Source organism: Eptesicus fuscus, chromosome 4 (assembly GCF_027574615.1).
Source record: "Eptesicus fuscus isolate TK198812 chromosome 4, DD_ASM_mEF_20220401, whole genome shotgun sequence".
In the NCBI taxonomy this organism is placed as follows: Eukaryota; Metazoa; Chordata; class Mammalia; order Chiroptera; family Vespertilionidae; genus Eptesicus; species Eptesicus fuscus.
This window is the reverse complement of record NC_072476.1, coordinates 3517917-3530000: the sequence shown is the minus strand read 5'-3', so window position 1 is coordinate 3530000 and position 12084 is coordinate 3517917. Positions and strand designations below refer to the sequence as shown.

Sequence of the window (12084 nt, the reverse complement as noted above, 5' to 3'; positions counted from 1 at the left end):
ACAGTGCCCCGCCCCCCACGGTGCCCCATCCCCCCACAGTGCCCGCACTGCCCCGCCCCCCACAGTGCCCGCCCTGCCCCGCCCCCCACAGTGCCCGCACTGCCCCACCCCCCACAGTGCCCGCACTGCCCCATCCCCCCACAGTGCCCGCACTGCCCCGCCCCACAGTGCCCGCACTGCCCCGCCCCCCACAGTGCCCGCACTGCCCCACCCCCCACAGTGCCCCGTCCCCCCACAGTGCCCGCACTGCCCCGCCCCCCACAGTGCCCGCACTGCCCCATCCCCCCACAGTGCCCGCACTGCCCCGCCCCACAGTGCCCGCACTGCCCCGCCCCCACAGTGCCTGCCCTGCCCCACCCCCCACAGTGCCCGCACTGCCCCGCCCCCCACCGTGCCCGCACTGCCCCAGCCCCCCACAGTGCCCGCACTGCCCCGCCCCCCACAGTGCCCACACTGCCCCATCCCCCCACAGTGCCCGCACTGCCCCATCCCCCCACAGTGCCCGCACTGCCCCACCCCCCACAGTGCCCGCACTGCCCCACCCCCCACAGTGCCCGCAGTGCCCCGCCCCCCACGGTGCCCCATCCCCCCACAGTGCCTGCCCTGCCCCACCCCCCACAGTGCCCACAGTGCCCCGCCCCCCACGGTGCCCCATCCCCCCACAGTGCCCGCACTGCCCCGCCCCACAGTGCCCGCACTGCCCCGCCCCCCCACAGTGCCCGCACTGCCCCACCCCCCACAGTGCCCACAGTGCCCCGCCCCCCACGGTGCCCCATCCCCCCACAGTGCCCGCCCTGCCCCATCCCCCCACAGTGCCCGCACTGCCCCGCCCCACAGTGCCCGCACTGCCCCGCCCCCGCACAGTGCCCGCACTGCCCCACCCCCCACAGTGCCCACAGTGCCCCGCCCCCCACGGTGCCCCATCCCCCCACAGTGCCCGCACTGCCCCGCCCCACAGTGCCCGCACTGCCCCGCCCCCCATGGTGCCCGCACTGCCCCGTCCCCCACAGTGCCCGCACTGCCCCGCCCCCCACAGTGCCCGCACTGCCCCGCCCCCCACGGTGCCCGCACTGCCCCACCCCCCACAGTGCCCGCACTGCCCCACCCCCCACAGTGCCCGCCCTGCCCCACCCCCCACAGTGCCCGCACTGCCCCACCCCCCACAGTGCCCGCACTGCCCCGCCCCCCACACTGCCCCGCCCCCCACAGTGCCAGCACTGCCCCGCCCCCCACCGTGCCCGCACTGTCCGACCCCCCACAGTGCCCGCCCTGCCCCACCCCCCACAGTGCCCGCACTGCCCCACCCCCCACAGTGCCCGCCCTGCCCCACCCCCCACAGTGCCCGCACTGCCCCGCCGCCCACAGTGCCCGCACTGCCCCGCCCCCCCACAGTGCCCGCACTGCCCCGCCCCCCACCGTGCCCGCACTGCCCCATCCCCCCACACTGCCCCGCCCCCCACAGTGCCCGCACTGCCCCGCCCCCCACAGTGCCCGCACTGCCCCGCCCCCCACCGTGCCCGCACTGCCCCACCCCCCACAGTGCCCGCCCTGCCCCACCCCCCACAGTGCCCGCACTGCCCCGCCCCCCACAGTGCCCGCACTGCCCCATCCCCCCACACTGCCCCGCCCCCCACAGTGCCCGCACTGCCCCGCCCCCCACAGTGCCCGCACTGCCCCGCCCCCCACAGTGCCCGCACTGCCCCACCCCCCACAGTGCCCGCCCTGCCCCACCCCCCACAGTGCCCGCACTGCCCCGCCCCCCACAGTGCCCGCACTGCCCCACCCCCCACAGTGCCCGCACTGCCCCGCCCCCCACAGTGCCCGCACTGCCCCACCCCCCACAGTGCCCGCACTGCCCCGCCCCCCACCGTGCCCGCACTGCCCCGCCCCCCACAGTGCCCGCACTGCCCCGCCCCCCACAGTGCCCGCACTGCCCCACCCCCCACAGTGCCCGCACTGCCCCGCCCCCCACCGTGCCCGCACTGCCCCGCCCCCCACAGTGCCCGCACTGCCCCACCCCCCACAGTGCCCGCACTGCCCCACCCCCCTCAGTGCCCGCACTGCCCCGCCCCCCACAGTGCCCGCACTGCCCCGCCCCCCACCGTGCCCGCACTGCCCCATCCCCCCACAGTGCCCGCACTGTCCCACCCCCCACAGTGCCCGCACTGCCCCATCCCCCCACAGTGCCCGCCCTGCCCCATCCCCCCACAGTGCCCGCACTGCCCCACCCCCCACAGTGCCCGCACTGCCCCACCCCCCACAGTGCCCACAGTGCCCCGCCCCCCACGGTGCCCCATCCCCCCACCGTGCCCGCCCTGCCCCACCCCCCACAGTGCCCCGCCCCCCACGGTGCCCCATCCCCCCACAGTGCCCGCACTGCCCCGCCCCACAGTGCCCGCACTGCCCCGCCCCCCCACAGTGCCCGCACTGCCCCACCCCCCACAGTGCCCACAGTGCCCCGCCCCCCACGGTGCCCCATCCCCCCACAGTGCCCGCCCTGCCCCATCCCCCCACAGTGCCCGCACTGCCCCGCCCCACAGTGCCCGCACTGCCCCGCCCCCGCACAGTGCCCGCACTGCCCCACTCCCCACAGTGCCCACAGTGCCCCGCCCCCCACGGTGCCCCATCCCCCCACAGTGCCCGCACTGCCCCGCCCCACAGTGCCCGCACTGCCCCGCCCCCCATGGTGCCCGCACTGCCCCGTCCCCCACAGTGCCCGCACTGCCCCGCCCCCCACAGTGCCCGCACTGCCCCGCCCCCCACGGTGCCCGCACTGCCCCACCCCCCACAGTGCCCGCACTGCCCCACCCCCCACAGTGCCCCGCCCTGCCCCACCCCCCACAGTGCCCGCACTGCCCCACCCCCCACAGTGCCCGCACTGCCCCGCCCCCCACACTGCCCCGCCCCCCACCGTGCCCGCACTGCCCGACCCCCCACAGTGCCCGCCCTGCCCCACCCCCCACAGTGCCCGCACTGCCCCACCCCCCACAGTGCCCGCCCTGCCCCACCCCCCACAGTGCCCGCACTGCCCCACCCCCCACAGTGCCCGCCCTGCCCCACCCCCCACAGTGCCCGCACTGCCCCGCCCCCCACAGTGCCCGCACTGCCCCGCCCCCCACCGTGCCCGCACTGCCCCATCCCCCCACACTGCCCCGCCCCCCACAGTGCCCGCACTGCCCCACCCCCCTCAGTGCCCGCACTGCCCCGCCCCCCACACTGCCCCGCCCCCCACAGTGCCCGCACTGCCCCACCCCCCACAGTGCCCGCACTGCCCCGCCCCCCACACTGCCCCGCCCCCCACAGTGCCCGCACTGCCCCACCCCCCTCAGTGCCCGCACTGCCCCGCCCCCCACACTGCCCCGCCCCCCTCAGTGCCCGCACTGCCCCATCCCCCCACACTGCCCCGCCCCCCACAGTGCCCGCACTGCCCCACCCCCCACAGTGCCCGCCCTGCCCCACCCCCCACAGTGCCCGCACTGCCCCGCCCCCCACAGTGCCCGCACTGCCCCATCCCCCCACACTGCCCCGCCCCCCAGTGCCCGCACTGCCCCGCCCCCCACAGTGCCCGCACTGCCCCGCCCCCCACAGTGCCCGCACTGCCCCACCCCCCACAGTGCCCGCCCTGCCCCACCCCCCACAGTGCCCGCACTGCCCCGCCCCCCACAGTGCCCGCACTGCCCCACCCCCCACAGTGCCCGCACTGCCCCACCCCCCTCAGTGCCCACACTGCCCCGCCCCCCACAGTGCCCGCACTGCCCCACCCCCCACAGTGCCCGCACTGCCCCGCCCCCCACAGTGCCCGCACTGCCCCACCCCCCACAGTGCCCGCACTGCCCCGCCCCCCACCGTGCCCGCACTGCCCCACCCCCCACAGTGCCCGCACTGCCCCGCCCCCCACGGTGCCCGCACTGCCCCGCCCCCCACAGTGCCCGCACTGCCCCACCCCCCACAGTGCCCGCACTGCCCCACCCCCCTCAGTGCCCGCACTGCCCCGCCCCCCACAGTGCCCGCACTGCCCCGCCCCCTCAGTGCCCGCACTGCCCCGCCCCCCACAGTGCCCGCACTGCCCCGCCCCCCACAGTGCCCGCACTGCCCCGCCCCCTCAGTGCCCGCACTGCCCCACCCCCCACAGTGCCCGCACTGCCCCACCCCCCTCAGTGCCCGCACTGCCCCGCCCCCCACAGTGCCCGCACTGCCCCGCCCCCCTCAGTGCCCGCACTGCCCCGCCCCCCACAGTGCCCGCACTGCCCCCCCCCCCACAGTGCCCGCACTGCCCCGCCCCCCACAGTGCCCGCACTGCCCCGCCCCCCACAGTGCCCACACTGCCCCGCCCCCCACAGTGCCCACACTGCCCCGCCCCCACGGTGCCCGCACTGCCCCGCCCCCCGCACTGCCCCGCCCCCACAGTGCCCGCACTGCCCCGCCCCCCACGGTGCCCGCACTGCCCCGCCCCCCGCACTGCCCCGCCCCCCACAGTGCCCGCACTGCCCCGCCCCCCACGGTGCCCGCACTTCCCGCGGCCGCACTCACTTGCAGGACTCCTTGCACATCCCGATGCAGGTCTCCCTCTGGCCCAGGCTCCTGCGCAGCTGCGAGTAGCAGTAGACTGGCGGGAGAGGGCACTCTGAGCGGCCTTCCCGCGGGGTCCTCTCCCCTGGAGCCCGGGCTGCCCTCTGCCCTCCGGGCCCCGGGCTGAGGTCTGTGACTGGGGGGTTGTTCTCCGCCCCCCCTCTCCACTGCGGCCTTCCCCCCCCCCCATGGAGAACCATCCTGCCGCCCCTCGCCTGGGGCCTCTCCCCACACCCTGCTCAGCCGGCAGGGAAAGGGCAGCTCCCTCGCGGGCACCCTACCCCGTGGGCCAGGGAGAAGGGGGTGCAGAGGGACAGTTCCCGCCTGTTCCCACTGCACTGGCTTTAAGAGGTGGTGGACCGCCTGCCGCCCGCACACCCGGTGGTGCTGGGACCCTGGGCCGTAAGGGTCAGCTCCGGGCTGGGCTCCTCGTCTCCTGCGGCCTCAGCTTTCAGACGTGGGAGGCCACCTCCCTCCCGCTCGCCCGCACCCCCAGAGAGCCCCGGAGAGCTCTGACGGGGACGGTGCTGAGCCCACAGGGCCCTGACTGACGGGGACATACTGAGCTGGCGCACGCGTAGGCAGGAACCAGTGCGCAGGCTGCTCTGCCATGCGCTCCGCCGCGGAGGGGTATGGAGGGGAGGTGTGGAGGGGAGGGGTGTGGAGGGGGGAGGTGTGTGGAGGGGGGAGGTGTGGAGGGAAGGGGTGGGGGGAGGGGTGTGGGCAGAGGGGTGTGGGCAGAGGGGTGTGGGGGGGAGGTGTGGAGGGGGGTGTGTGGAGGGGGAGGTGTGGAGGGGAGGGGTGTGGAGGGGGGAGGTGTGGAGGGGAGGGGTGTGGAGGGGGGAGGTGTGGAGGGGAGGGGTGTGGAGGGGGGAGGTGTGTGGAGGGGGGAGGTGTGGAGGGAAAGGGTGGGGGGAGGGGGGAGGTGTGGAGGGGGGAGGTGTGGAGGGGGGAGGTGTGGAGGGGGGAGGTGTGGAGGGGGAAGGGGTGCAGGGGAGGGGTGCGCAGGGGAGGGGTGCGCAGGGGAGGGGTGCGGAGGGGAGGGGTGCGGAGGGGAGGGGTGTGCAGGGGAGGGGTGCGGAGGGGAGGGGTGCGGAGGGGGGAGGTGCGGAGGGGGGAGGTGCGGAGGGGGAGGGGTGTGCAGGGGGGAGGTGTATGGAGGGGGGAGGTGTATGGAGGGGGGAGGTGTGGAGGGGGGAGGTGTGGAGGGGGGAGGTGTGGAGGGGGGTGTGTGCAGGGGAGAGGTGGAGGGGTGGTGCCGGGCAGGGGCTGTGACTGCCTGTGCTGAGCAAGCCCGGTGCACCCGGGTCCTGCGGGGCCAGGACTGCGCCTCCCTGGCAGCAGAGCCTTTGGGGCAGGCCCGGGGCTCGGGGCCGTGGCCGGGCCCACTCACCCCAGTCTGGGAACTCCCGGTTGTTGCAGTACTTCTCCCCTGGGGGCAGGGGGTACAGGTAGTGGCCGCAGCTGCAGTTCTGGATCATGTGGTCTTGGAAGCACGAGCGAATACAGGCCTGGGGTGGGGACAGGAGGCTGCGATGACCATGGTGTCCCCACCGAGCCCGCGGGGATGGCCCAGGGAGCTGGAGTCAGGGGAGGTGCCCCCCCCCCCCCCCCCCCCCCCGCGAAGTGGCGGTGAGGTGGCCAAGCTGCAGAGGGCCTGGGCCGCTCCCCGAGGTGCTGGGCCCAGAGGACAGGGGAAAGGCTGACATGGGCTACAGCTCCTGTTACAAGGCCCCGGCCTCCTGAGCCCCGAGGGCAGCTCGGAGGGGAGGGGACGGGCGGTGCCTCCTGCGCCTTCTCCTGGGGGACCTCCAGACTGCCAGGAGGGGCCGCCCTCGGCTGCCAGCCGGGCGGGCGGGAGGCTGGGCTGCCACGCGGGTGGGATGTGAAGAATCTCTGGGGTTGGCTCATTCCAGCCCAGTGGCATCCCCTCAGAGACCCGCTCTGTGTCTGCAGCAGCGATTCCCTCCCTTGGAGCCTCAGTTTACTCGTGGGTGAAGCAGGGTGGCAGTCACCTGTGGGCTGAGGGGGAGGGCTGGGCCTGGCCTAGTCCCTGGTCTGGAGCAGGAAATGGGGGGCGGGCGGCGGAGCAGCCTGGGGGAGGGGCAGGGTGATGAGAGGCTCTGGCTTTGGGAAGCAGGTGGTCTCTCCAGCCCCATGACAGAGCCTGGGTTGGCACAGGTGGCCTGGGTCTTTGCCAAGGTCTCTGGCCAGAGGTGCTATTGCATTGAAAGGAGCAGGAGGTTTTCTGGAACACATGCTAATGCCTCCGTGGCCTCCTCCACTCGCCCTGTCTCCCGGGGGCTGCCCCTGCGGAGGAGGTGACCAAGCCTGCCGGGCAGAGTGGGGGTGGCGGGGGCCAGCCGCACAGGCCGGCGGGCAGGTGGCCACGGGGGAGGTCAGCTTCCTGTGACCACGCAGAAGGGAGACCACCCCTGCTGGAGCGCTCAGACATGGAGGCGGGCGCCGGGTTCCCCCTTGCTATGCCTCAGTTTCCCTATCTGCCAAGGCAGACTGGGCAGGGGGGGAGTGCCAGCCAGTGGGTACTTTTGTCACCTTTGCAAAGATTTACTGGTAGTCTGTCCCCTTCACTGGGACGGCCTGGGGCCCGCCTCCTGGGCTGACCCCGGAGATCAAGACCAGACAGCAGCCCCGGCTGCAGCAAGGGGGTGTAGGCCAGACACAGACAGGGGCTTGTCCGGTAAATCGACGAGACGTGGACTCACCCAGCACTGAAGCTCCTAATAATCACCGCTGCATTAGGCTGTTGTGTGGATTAAGTGATCGAACGTGTAAAGAACTTGGCAGAGTGTCGCCTGGCACGCGATCAGCCTGCTATTAGCACTTTAGTTCACACTCACAATAACTAAACAGCGGACGTAATATTAACAGCTGCTGTGAGTGTATTCCTCCCTCAGGGGGTGTTGAAAGGACCAAATGAGGATGTAACACATGCAAAGCCTTAGCTCATACACACACGGGTTCTTGGGGCCCCAGAGTGAGACCCCTACAGCCCTGGTCTCCCCAAGGGCACCCCTGCCTGCCGAGGGGGGATGGCAGGCGGGCACCCCCGGGCCCTGGTGAGGACCCAGGGACTGGACTGGCTCTACAGCCCCGAGTATCACTAGTCCACGAAGCCACCCCAACGTGCCACAAAACCCCAGCGCAGCCAGCCCTGCCAGGCCCCGGGTCCCACAGCCTTAGGCCTCGAGCAGGCGACCGGCGGCCAGGCCAGGAGGCAGGCCGCCCGCTACCTGGATGGAGTAGGAGGTGTTGAGGCCGCGGTACAGGTTGTGGACGGGCACGTCGGAGCCGTTCGCGGTGCACTGGCTGTAGGGCTTGCCCTTGCGCTCCAGCTTGTCCTGAGTCAGAGAGGGTGTTCGGGGGACCCTGGTCAGCCCGGAGGCCCCTCTGCCCCTGCCTGCCGCTCAGCAGGTGGCCCTAAGGCTCTGGGGGGACGGAGGGCAGTGCCCAGCAGGTGAGGGCAGGCAGGGGGGACCCCGAGGGAAGGCCGGGCTGGAGGAGGCCCGGGAGTGGGGGCTAGGCGGGCGGGCTGCCACCCTCACCCCTCAGGCGTCCCTGGGCTCGCCGTACCACCAGCACCCCGATGGATGTCTCCGTCCCGGACATGGCGTAGATGCCCTCCTCTTTGACGAAGGGGTAGGACCTCTGCTCGTGGAGCAGCAGCCGGGCGCCGGCCGTGGACGTGAGGAACGGCACGTAGTCCTCCTGGCCCAGGTCCAGGATCAGCTTCAGGCCTGTGGGGAGGCCGAGGCTGCTGCAGGGAGCCCCGCCACCTGTCCGTGCCCCCCAAGGGGCCTCCCTGCCTGCCCAGGGGCCGCTGGGTGCAAGTCCCGCCTCCTGTCTTCTCCAGGCCCCACCCTGGTCCCCGCCGCCGCCCTCTCCTGGGCTCCTCCTGCTCCCCCACCCCCATGGCAGGCCCACCCGGGCACCGGGCTCCACCTCGCCTCACAGTCAGCCCGTCTTAGCCCCGTGCTCCTTCCCGGTGCCAGGCCGCCCCCCCCCGCCCCCTCCCCCCCCGCCCCCGCGGAAGACCCGCTCTCCCTGCAGGTCTCAGGCCAGGTCACTTCCTCCAGCCTGCATGGAACCTGGGGTCCCATGGGACAGGGCCGAGCCTTCCCACTCAGCCCTTATTCTGCTCACTAGCAAAATGGAAATGGCATGGCTGCCCCAGGGGTCCCGCCGTGGGGTAGGGAACAGCTGAGCCCCGTGGCCGGGCCCCCCCCCCCCCCCCCCCCCCCGTGAGGCGGCCACTCTTCCTCAGGCCCCAGCTGCCTGCCCACATCCTGCCCTTCAACGCTTGATGGCAACCTGGTCTTTGGGCCACACATGGTGGGAGGTTAAAGCCTCATGGGTCTGGCCCGGAGGAGCCGAGACTTACCGAACTCCACCCCGGGGTTGGACGAGGGGAGCGCCTGCTCGGCCATGCCCCAGTTGAAGATGTAGCAGTTGCCGTAGTCAGGGTGGAAGAGGGAGGTGAAGTTCCTGAAAGAAACAGCAGCAGCTGGAGCGCAGCCCTCCCGGTGCCCGGTGCCCGGTGCCCGGTGCCCGCCCGGCTGCTGTGCAGGCTGGCAGCCCAGGGCCCAGGCAGGGAGGCGAGCGGCAGGCCGTCGTGCAGCCCGGTGCCCGAGCACAGCCGGAGACGCCCGGACTCCCTCGGGGAAGAGGGGGAAGGAGTCTGGGGGCCTCAGGCTTAGCCAGGAGCCAGGAGCGACCTTCATGCTTTCATCTGTCGCCTCGCAGGGTCCGGCTCGGTCAGGGCCTGTGCCTGTGCCCTTGTTTGGGGAACCTCTTTGCAGATGCGACTAAGGATCCTGAGGGGGGGCAGCCCGGGGCCCCGGTGGCCCCCAGTCCAGTCCCAGCCGTCCTTAGCAGGGCCAGGAGAAGCCCAGGCAGAGAGGCTATGGGCAGATGAGGCAGAGGTAGGGGTGACACAGCCACAGCCCAGGAAGCCCGGGCCCCCAGAAGCTGGCGGAGGCGGGAAGGACCCTCCCCAGGGCCTGTGGAGGGAGCCGGCCCTGCGACACCTTGATTTTGGACCTCTGGCCTCCCCCGTGGAGAAGTAAATTCTGCCTTTTAGTCTCTCTCCGGAGAGGTGAACGGGACACCTGGCCACTCGGATAAAGAGGGAAGTGGAAGAGCCGGGGTCCCCGCGGGGCCGTGGGTCAGTCAGCAGGGGTCCCCGCGGGGCCGTGGGTCAGCAGGGGTCCCCACGGGGCTGTGGGTCAGCAGGGGTCCCCACAGGGCCGTGGGTCAGCAGGGGTCCCCGCGGGGCCGTGGGTCAGCAGGGGTCCCCACAGGGCCGTGGGTCAGCAGGGGTCCCCGCGGGGCCGTGGGTCAGCAGGGGTCCCCGCGGGGCCGTGGGTCAGCAGGGGTCCCCGTGGGGCCGTGGGTCAGCAGGGGTCCCGTGGGGCCGTGGGTCAGCAGGGGTCCCCGCGGGGCCGTGGGTCAGCAGGGGTCCCCGCGGGGCCGTGGGTCAGCAGGGGTCCCCACGGGGCCGTGGGTCAGCAGGGGTCCCCGCGGGGCCGTGGGTCAGCAGGGGTCCCCGTGGGGCTGTGGAAGGAAAGAGCCCCACACGAGACAGGACCCTCCACGGTCCTGTGTCACGTCAGGGTGCTTCCTGAGGAAATGATCCAACAGGAAATGCTCCGTGGAGGAGCTCACGGAGCAGCAGCGTCACGCAGCTCTAAAGGATGCTGTCGAACATGCTTCCGCGATGGAGCATTTCAAACGTGAGGAAGTGCCGAGACGCAGCCCACCCGGCACCACGGGCAGCACCCGGCTCCCCTCCGTCTGCCCGCCCCCTGTCCTCCCCGTGAGCCCGGAGCAGACCTCAGACAGCACAGACGTTTGCAAACATTTCAGATGGGTCTAAAAGTCAATGCTACGATCATGTTAAAAACAAGAATTCCTTCATATTATGAAATACTCAGTTCAAAGCTCCAGTTGTCTCATACATTTCGTTTTTCAGTTTATTCAAATTGGAACCCACATGATGTTAACATGTGATTGGCTGATAGGTCTTTGAAGTCTCTCTTTGAAACACACACACACACACACACACACACACACACACACACACACGTTAATTGACCTTAGAGAGAGAGGAAGGGAGAGGGAGAAAGAAAAACATCGATCGGCTGCCTCCTGCACCCTGACAGGACCAAACCCCAGCCCGGCCCGGGCCCCGACCGGAACTGAACTGGTGATCTTTCCGTGCAGCCACGACGCTGTCACCTGAGCCGCCCGCTGTGGCTTTTAAGTGTCTCAGCCTTGCCTTGCAATACGGCTGTGCACAGGGCCCGGTGGGACCGGCTCCTGGCGGAGGGTGTGCCCCAGCCGGGGGCTTTGCACCCTGAGCCAGGCTCTGGCTGTGCACAGGGCCCGGTGGGACCGGCTCCTGGCGGAGGGTGTGCCCCAGCCGGGGGCTTTGCCCCCTGAGCCAGGCTCTGGCTGTGCACAGGGCCCGGTGGGACCGGCTCCTGGCGGAGGGTGTGCCCAGCCGGGGGCTTTGCACCCTGAGCCAGGCTCTGGCTGGGCACAGGGCCCGGTGGGACCGGCTCCTGGCGGAGGGTGTGCCCCAGCCGGGGGCTTTGCCCCCTGAGCCAGGCTCTGGCTGGGCACAGGCTGAGGCCAGGCTTCGCCCAGCCCCACAGAGCAGGACGGAGCGTCTGTACCACTGGCCACAGACAGACCATCAACCTACAAAACCCAGACTGTGGGGACTCAGCGAGGAAATAACCCAGTTTCTCCAACAAATCAGGCGTGAGAGGAGAGGGAGCGACCCCCTGAGAGAAACTGGGAGATGCGGTTACGGCCCAGGGTGGTGCAGCTGGAGCCGGAGCAGCAGCAAACGAAGAAAGGCATGGCATTCCCGAGGTGAGCACCACTGAGCAGTCGGTGGTATTGAGGATTATTGATGATTTGCCTCCAGGTGGGACGATGGTATTGTGTTCCGTTACAGAGCCACCCCGAAGGCCAGGACGCAGGCTGCGGCGCGCAGGGGGCGGGCGGGCCAGGCTCGTGGGGCCTGGGCGGTGGCCGTGCGAGCTCCCATACTCCTCCGGTCCTCCTGCACCTCCCGTCTCCACAGAGGGTAGCAATAGCTTTAAAAATGTCTTAGGATGCTTTCACATTTCTTTCTTATTTTATTCAAAGCAGGAGGGCTGGGCTCGGGCATCCGATGCCCAGAGGGTCACCTGAAGCGCGTGGTCCCCATCTTGCGTGCCGCGCAGACACCCCGCCCGCCTCCTCACAGCAGCACCCAGTCCGAAACCGCTGTCCACCGCGGGACTGCTGGCCGGCAGCCGCCTCCCTGCACACCGTGCCGTGCGGACAGTGTGGTCTCCGTCTGGGCAAAGCAAGGACCGGGGGCTGAGCGCCCGCCAGGAGCCAGCCTGCCTGAACGCATGCCCGCCGCCCCTGCCTGGCTGGGAGCGTGGGGAAGGCGCCTCGCCTCGGTGCCCGCGCTCAGCTCACCGCAGCCGGGGGCGC

The 12084-nt window shown here is 71.8% G+C and overlaps 1 protein-coding gene across 5 annotated transcripts in view; it reads right to left on the bottom strand.

The window, feature by feature from the left end:
* Window positions 1-12084, bottom strand: part of SCNN1B (sodium channel epithelial 1 subunit beta) — a 54149-nt gene that overhangs the window by 4857 nt on the left and 37208 nt on the right. For all 5 annotated transcript variants that reach the window (XM_054714423.1, XM_054714421.1, XM_054714425.1 and 2 more), the window contains 5 exons: window positions 8972-9075; window positions 8164-8327; window positions 7824-7931; window positions 5963-6080; window positions 4531-4606 (listed from right to left, as the gene is read on the bottom strand). In XM_054714423.1, the coding sequence (XP_054570398.1) occupies window positions 4531-4606; window positions 5963-6080; window positions 7824-7931; window positions 8164-8327; window positions 8972-9075 (570 nt within the window). The remainder of the gene's footprint in view (window positions 1-4530; window positions 4607-5962; window positions 6081-7823; window positions 7932-8163; window positions 8328-8971; window positions 9076-12084) is intronic.